The 8,671-nt window shown below is 39.1% G+C and overlaps 1 protein-coding gene across 1 annotated transcript in view; it reads right to left on the reverse strand.

Moving 5' to 3' along the window:
• Positions 1–7,016, reverse strand: part of banp (BTG3 associated nuclear protein) — a 33,553-nt gene extending 26,537 nt beyond the window's left edge. Inside the window, exons 1-7 of the mRNA XM_054619737.1 lie at positions 6,879–7,016; positions 5,334–5,412; positions 4,868–4,980; positions 4,553–4,752; positions 4,204–4,293; positions 2,950–3,122; positions 1,331–1,570 (exon numbers count right to left, since the gene is read on the reverse strand). Of these exons, the coding sequence (XP_054475712.1) occupies positions 1,331–1,570; positions 2,950–3,122; positions 4,204–4,293; positions 4,553–4,752; positions 4,868–4,980; positions 5,334–5,403 (886 nt within the window). The 5' untranslated portion in view covers positions 5,404–5,412; positions 6,879–7,016. The remainder of the gene's footprint in view (positions 1–1,330; positions 1,571–2,949; positions 3,123–4,203; positions 4,294–4,552; positions 4,753–4,867; positions 4,981–5,333; positions 5,413–6,878) is intronic.
• Positions 7,017–8,671: the final 1,655 nt, after the last annotated feature.

The raw sequence follows: 8,671 nt of genomic DNA on the forward strand, positions 1-8,671 counted from the left end.
AAGATTTGAGGAAATTCAATGCCAGCTCTCACAGCAAAAGACAGCGACAGACTGCTGCAATATAATTCATATAGGCTCTTGTGATTAAGCTGTCTGATTGGCAACAGGTCAAGGTGTTTGTGAGAGGGCCACTTTATCTGAAAACAATGCACACATGAAAGAAAACTGAGGGAAACACCTGTATGAACTCTGTACTTCTGCTCCAGTTACCCTTTGACAAGTAGTGTAAACCCAGGCCTGTGGCTGTCCCTCAGCGGAGATATGAGGAGGAGAGACTGGATGCAGCTGTATTTAGTGAATGTCTTCCCTTTGTGTTATGAAGCGTTTAAAGGGTGTGAGCCGCTTGACAGCTCATTTCTACACAAATTAACAACGACGCTACAGCCTGAGGATGGAAAATGAGACAAAGGGGGAGCTGAGGGGTATCTGTGGATTGTGAGATGGCAGTGTATGGAAGCCCTTACACACCCCTATGGTTCCTGCACAGGCAGGCAGGGCACTTCATTCCTGTTCCTTTTTTAATGCAGGCAGAATGAGTCACCCAAAAGTCACTTGGCCCTGTTCCAGCCTCTGCATACCTCATGTGTGCCATAAGGGATATTTTCTAAACCTCCTGCAGGTGGCAGACTCTGCAACCTAAAGGAAAGGCTTAAGATAACCTGGCCTCTCTTCACACAGCAATATGAACCATATAAATATAGTATATAGCTATATGACTTTCATACATTTTTCTTTCTGTCTACCATCATAGCCCTGACTCTGCTTCATCAGGAATCAAAGAGTTCCCCGAATTGAGGGTGACTCCATTATGATCTTTCTACCAGACATGTGCTTGTCGTTTAAAGTCGGGTATGTTATAAAAATGTGTTGCGCATTAATGCTAGTGTGCAATGATGAATGCATGTTGTTGTAACCCGCATTGGGAATTGAGACTGCAGTCTATTTCTGTGTTCAATTCAGGGCCGCTTTGTAATGGAACAAAGATGAAATGTGGGAAGGTCTCAGAGAGTTCACTTTTTGCTGTAAGTGAGGATTCAAACCCTGGCTGAGTGAGATGTATTAGCATTTATGAAACTATGCCAAACTTATGTATGTCATTAGATAAACAGTGGGTACTAGACACCACCTTGGAGGTTACTAGTGGGTAATTTGGCCAATTAAATAATTGTACATAAAAAGACACTTCTTTTTGTAAACCGGGTTGTCATGGAATAATGTTCACCACCAGTTTTCCCTTGACTTTGTCAAAAATCACAAAGCGAAGCAGGTGGCATTGAATTGATACACTGTCAATACTAGATGGTTATGATGTCAACCCAAGAGGACTCACAGCGAATGCCATAGATCATGAGCGGGTCCAGCTGCTTCTTGCCATGTTTGCCCTGGCCAGAGAGGTTTGACATGGCCTGGACCTCTCGATGGAACAGGTAGTCTAACAGTGTCAGTGCCATTTTCTCCGCTGTGCGGCAGTTTGTGGTGATATGGAGCATGTCAGCTGGAGAAACTGGGCAACGAACTCGCATTTCTGGGTTGGTCTCGTCCCCCAACCAGGTGCCCACTGGGTAATCATCTAGAGGAAACGGGAGAAGGAAAAGTTATTCAAACACTGCTACACAGCTCTCTTTCAGCAAACCTGTGGCGGTAAGTAAATTCCACCTGGTTTTCCTTCACAGGCTGACAAATACTACACTGGCACGGAGCCACATATATACTTCATGTAATACAATAGCGCACCCATGTGGCGGAAAATGAGAAGTAGGTGAATTGCAAAACTGTGTTGTTATCAAAGATAGAATATGTGGCTTGGCTGTTTGCTTACAGCGTATGTTAGCTGTTAAATCCACCACACAAAAAAACAAAGCATGAGGCACTGTTCTGGACACCACATGGTTACCATCTAGCTAATGATGACTAACAGTTTTATCATGGTTACCCACAGTTGCAAATAAAGGATTAATAGTTTGCGTTTGAAGATAACCAAACACTTCCCAAATCCACTACATAATAACCAAACAACAATCACAGTAAATAGCAACATAGTTACAACAATGTGGACTTAATTTAGATTTGAACATTTAGAAACTAACTATTCTCTCTCTGGCTCAGCAAGAACCAGAGCAAAGCTACTAAAAAACATCAATAAGAGCATTTATCAATGCAGTCTGAGGCAGAAACACGGGGCATTTTACATGACAAATCAGTTTCCTTCCAAATGGACACCATCTGAAAGAGTCACGTTAAGTCTGATCTGAACAAAACAAACAAAACAATTATTTACTGTTAATGCAGCAAAAGTCACATTTTGAAACCATTAGAAGTGTTGTTTTGCTGCGGCTCAACCTATTATGGAATAATTCAAAATGTGCCACTGTTAAATCAGCGAGGTAATCCTTAAAAAACAATCTTGTCTTTAACTTTGGCAATACAGGCGAGGAAAGGCAAGTTTATTTCTATAGCACATTTAAGACACAAAGGCCATTTAAAGTGCTTTACATAAGCATACACTTATACGGTAGATTTAAAAGGTGCAGAAGTATAAGAATGTTTATACATCATTAAATGACCTCAGGAAACAGAAAGGTTTTAGGCCTTGATTTAAATAAACTAGGATTTTACAGAAAACACTTTTAAAAGTAAAAGTACCTACATTTGGATACTTGCCCATACCAAATACCAAAAGAGTACTTAATAATACCATGCAAATGCTAAAAATGACTTTAAAAACATGCGTCGGGCAAATGTTACACTAAGCAACACAATAGATCCCCGTCAGGACTTGGGGCTAGGATTTCAGTGTCTTGTTCAAGGACACTTTACTAACAGGGGTAGCCTGGAATCGACCTGGGAACACCAACCTTGTGATTAGAGGTCAACCCGCTTTATCTCATGAACCACAGCCGCCCCACCTGTGTGTGTTTTTATGTCTAAAAGAGCCGCGTTAAGTCCTACCTTCTGAATTGAGTGTGATGAGTGTGACATTTTGGCCATTTTGTGCATTGCTGGAATGGCCACCATTAGAAACGGTGTCACTGGCCTCTGAGCCGCTGTCTTGTTCTTCCTGACTCTCTTCAGGGCCCGGCACCTTTACCAAGATTGTGTTCTGACGCTTCCTGGTAACCGTGCTGAAAAGAAACACAAATTTGTAATCAGAAGTTCTAACATCAAGACGGATCATGGCAGCAGCCACCTTGTATGAGGAATTCAGATTATTTCTACTGATTCATTTCCTGGACTGGAGAAGGTATTAGGCTTGGGTGATATTACCGTAGTGCTATATAGAGGGTATTTAGAAATCCAGAAGGTATCATTTTCAATACCGTCATAAATTCAGACACTATGCTTTCTATGATGCTTAATTGATTTGATGTAATGTAGTGCACAGCAAACGCCACAAGAGGTCAGTCTCTACTGGTGGAACAGGAAACTGAGCTGAGTAATATGGCAACTTCAAGTGGTGGGGATAACATTACAGGGCATATTAGGAGTACTCTGTGTTTAGTCTTTTCCAACTAGCTGGTAAAAACGAGTGTTTTTTGCCCTTTACAGCTATTGCAACTGCTGTTTTATAAATTAAATGATAGAGCTTACATATGATATTTATACATTTATTTCACAAACACAAGAACTAAAAGAAAACTGTCACAAGATAGTTTCAATTCAGCTTCTGTCGTGTTCAGTGAGATTTTAATTTGCCCTTGTGACAAGCGGTGTAAATAAGCTACTATGAAAAGCAAACTGTTTCACTACATGATAAGGTCCATTTTTGATAAATGTCAAAACCAAGCAGTAGTCTCATGTTCCAAAACAAACCCAAAAGCAAATTGTTTAATTACGTTGTGCAGGATGTTTTAGGAATTCCACATAGGAACACAAGGTATCCTATTCAAAACACAAGAAAAACTGTTAGTGCTCGAAACAGACAGATTATACTGGGGGACTCTTCTCTTTGTCTTTGTGCTGACAGCCGTAAGAAAATAATAACATGTAACTCTAGGATTACATATTTTAATGTCAAAGGCTGTCTCTTGTGTTAGAATGTTTCTACATATAACTCTAAGGCTGAGTGAGTGTTTATCTTAACTCACTGGCTGCCGTTGCTTTGATTAAGTTTTAACAATAAACTGTATGTCTTTATGAAGAAAGACATGGATATTTCAAGTAAAATATAGTGTGGAATGAATAATCTGAATGTGAGCCACTCACTTGCTTAGTAGATTCTCCAGAGGGGTGTCTTCTTGGTTAGTGCCCTTCGGGTGTTCACTGCTCACTATCACATTTGTTTGTGGAACAACACTAAACGAGAAGTTCAAAACACATTGGTTAACTTGCACACGTATGCATGCCAAATACAATTTTTGGGGTTATGTGGTTCCGCTGGCTCCTGTAATCACAATCAGCTTTGTAAAATGACTAAAGGGAACATTTGCTGTATTATAAAAGAATAACCTACTTTGGCCTTAGAATTCTAATTTAACTGCATTTGACTCCAAGTTCGATGAAGACTATCTGCTTCATCGAGCAAATGCACTAGTGGGCAACACTTGTATCTTACCATCTCACTTTGTTCCAAGTTTGAGTGGCCCCCTGAGGAGACCCTGCAACCATAGGAACCTGGATAGGACTCTTTGCACATGGCACCATGCTGTCTAGTTTGCGTCCAAGGGCTTTGCATGTAGCTTCGAGAGAATATAACTTTGATTCAATTCCCTCCAGTCGCTGGGTGATTGATGCGGTAAATGACACCAAAAGATTCTGGAAACAAGAAAAAGATTTTGAATGTGTTATTTAAGCAACAACTCATATCCTCATATTTAAATATATGCAAATATATGAGCTTTTGACAGAGTTTATTATACTGAGCTGTTACCTTAATAAAAGATATGTCTTGGTTGTTGTTGTTGTTATTCTCCTGGCTGCTGCTTAATTTCCTTTTTTTCTTCTGAGGCCTTTCCTCATCATCTTCATGATTGTCCAGCATGTCTGGCATTAATCAAATATAAAGACATCCTCAAAACAACACAACAGCTTTCTTGTTAGATTTCACTATGGGACGCCCAGATTGAAGCTGTGCTCCTGCTCCAATCTAAGCCATAGTATTGAGTATCTGATGATACCGAATCCCCACCCCATATACAGTGTTTATCAAGCAAATTCTAAATAATACAGTTGAACAGAACACACTTATTATTGAATGTCCATGTTGCCTAATATGGACCTGACAATATCTCGTCAAAAAGGCAGAGAATGTAACAATTCACTATAAAAAAAAATCACTATACACTGATAGGAATATATATAAAATAATACGTTTTGATATTGTTTCACAATCTTACCTGTCCGGTCTTCCGGGTTAAAGTCCTCCACTGTTATTTGCACAATTTCATCCAACTCTTGTTCAGACATTGTTCACAACTGAAATAAGATGAAAGGAAAACTTGGAGAATTTAAAAAAATATTTATTAACTGACATTCAACAATAAGGCAGTATATATTTATTTCTGTGCGTGTTGCTGCTTCTGCATTAACGGGAAATATGCACTTCAAATTTGACTAGTTATGATATTTCGTTCACATATCTATCAATTATTTCCCTATGCTGACCATTTCCTTTTTTATACGGACCATCTATTTCTGCCTTGTTTATACATGTAATGCCAAATAGTGTTAAGCAATTCAAAAGTCTACATACTTCAGCCTAATGTGATTTGTTTGAGCTTTCATCTGGGTACAATTGCATCCTATGAAATTAAAGCAGGAGTATGAGTGAATTGGTAGGCCATTACAAAAACTAAACACTCATGATTGACTTAAAGAAAAAGACTACTAATGCACCTTATTGAATAATGCACTGACAAAACCCTTAACCTAAAAAGTTTATGAAGCACATGTAAAGGTGAATTTGAACTTTATCAATCACTCAAACCCTTACTCAAAGAGGAATTCATTGATTGTATATTTGTACACCTTGCACATGGCTTGTGTGCCACGGTATGATTGAGAAAACCAGACCCACAGGAGTGACAGTAACGGTGTGTGAGGGAAAGGAGGGGGTGCTAGCAGCTATCCTGAGACATGATATGCCCGCCTTCTTCTGGGTTGATTACTGTTTACATTTCTGAGCGTATTTCAATCTTATATGAATACATGGAAGATCATGACATTGTGAATGAGAACAACTGGCTTCATACAGCAAACCCCCCCCTAGTATTTGATTAACTGACAGCCAATATGAGCCTCTTGAGATGGCTCTAGTAGTTGAGGGGATCGGGGTAGAATGAGGGTAAAAGTTACAGCTGTTCAGGCAAAATCAAGCATCTCCAAAAAGCTTACAGATCAGGCTCAGCAGAGTCTTTCTAGCCCTGCTGAGGTAACTACGTTTACACTGCTAAAGCCACATTTCACCGCATTTCGCGTTAGCTGATAAACCTAGCTAACTGGGCGGGGGTCTATTGGCGGTGTCAATTAAGTTAGCCATGGGTAACGTTAGCATTCAGATAAAACAAACCGATGAGTTAGCTGGCTAGGCATCTATATAATGTCATTAAATGCACCCTTGCAAGCGTTTTTACTTCTGCATTTCGGCACAAAAAAAAAAAATCCATCCCATTTTGCACGTTAGCTACGTAGCATGAGCTAACTCATGCTAGCTACTGTTAGCTAAGTTAGCACAATTCCAAAGTCGGATTTGCTAGCCTGCGTGCTAACGTTAAAGCTGAAGCGGTGGTTAGCATGCTAGTGGGGCCTAAAGGCCGCCCAAATGTAAAGCATGATGCGTAAACTGCTCTGGGAAATAACAATTAAATATGATCTTGAATCAGCTTCTTTCCCCTGCTGCTGGGCACACAACACATGTACCGTGCAAGATTGGGTTATATTACCGTGTGAATGATGAATTCTCGTGTTGTTTGTAGAGATTCCGATAACGGCGTCGTTCCTCGCGAGAGATGAGCCCTTCCCTTCGTTGGTTCCTCACACGGACGGCTCCTCACTCATTCAGAGAGCAGCCTGTCACTGGACACAGCCACAGCACAACCAGCAAGAAACAGCCAGAAACGTTAAATATATCAACAACTAGTTTACTTATCCGTTCATTGGCATTTAGTTCAATTCAGTGGCATTGGGATGGTTTAAGATGTTAAGCTTGTGCTGAATTTAATTTCTGAAAAGAGGTAGTTTTATTATTTAGTTTGACTTTAGTCATTCTGGATATAAGAAACAGCAAGCAACCTGTTTAGGACCATCCAGTCTATGTTTAGTACAGATATTAGTTTTTGGGGGATGGTTTAAGCTGTTAAGCTTGTGCTGAATTTAATTTCTGAAAAGAGGTAGTTTTATTATTTTGTTTGACTTTAGTCATTCTGAATAAAATAAAGACCAAGCAACCTGTTTAGGACCATCCAGTCTATGTTTAGTACAGATATTACTTTTTTTCACAGCGATTCCTATGCCTTTAAAAAGGGGGAAGGGGAAAAAAATGACGATACACATCTTGAGTATTGAACAGCAAGAAATACTTCATATAAAAGAAAACAGTGTATTACAAATAATTGTTTGTCCCAATGGTTTGGCTTTGAGGGGGGAAATCAGGTTTTCACAGCATTGGTCAGGCATATTCAGCCACTCCACCTAAATGTCTGCACCAGAAACACACCAAACTGGATTTCAAAGCTACCTTGCAGGTGTTTTTTTGTTTGACATATCTCTAGAGTGCTGAATTAGAGCTTTTTTGGCCTTGTCCAGCACTCCCTCTGTGGACATGGTTTGCATCCAAGGCGTTCCTTTGTTGCTATCATTCACCTTTGTTCCATTAATTGTGTCTGTAAGGTAAAGACTTCCTTCAGCCTGTCTCCTGAAACGAGGTTACTTCTCGATTAAAAAAAAGAAAATATAAAGAAAAGAGAGAGACAAATGTAAATAACACAGCTTTGAGAGAATAAATGGACAAAAAATTTGGTAACACATTAATTAAAACAGCTGTGTATATTATACTACTTTCAGTTTTATTTAGTCATGATCACCTTGTAAAATTGAATAATATTATGCCCTGTCTGTGTATATTTTTCCAACGGGCTCAAAATGTTGAATAACGTCACCGAATTACTATAACTGGGAAGTAAAGCATTGTAAGGCAGTGATACGTGCTATGACAAGTATATAATAACTCAGAAACATAGCTTATGTCCCACCTGGGACCAGTGGTGGAAGAAGTATAAGTATCTTGTACTTGATTCAAAATACACCACAACAATCAGAATCTCACTTAAGTAGAAAAACGAAAGTATTAGCAGCAAAATGTATTTAAAGTATCAAAAGTAAAAGTACTCATTAGGCAGCAGAATGACCCATGTCAGTCCGACATCATATTATTGGATTATTATTACATGTGCATTACTTGTGTGCATTATTGTAAATGTAAGGTTACTAACATTACTATGGATGGCAGAAAATTACACTTATATGGCCAAATACAAAAGCAGATTGTACACTAACATAGCGAGTAACTTAGAGTCCAGCAATAGGTGAATAAAACAGTGCAAGAATAAAACAGTGCAAGAATAAAGATTACTGTGGAAAATATAAAATACAAATAGTAGATAAATATATACACAAATACAAATGCATACTGTAGAAAAGCTTATATGGCCAGTTACTGTCTGACAGTCCAGCAGCC

Source organism: Anoplopoma fimbria, chromosome 19 (assembly GCF_027596085.1).
Source record: "Anoplopoma fimbria isolate UVic2021 breed Golden Eagle Sablefish chromosome 19, Afim_UVic_2022, whole genome shotgun sequence".
NCBI classification, from domain to species: domain Eukaryota; kingdom Metazoa; phylum Chordata; class Actinopteri; order Perciformes; family Anoplopomatidae; genus Anoplopoma; species Anoplopoma fimbria.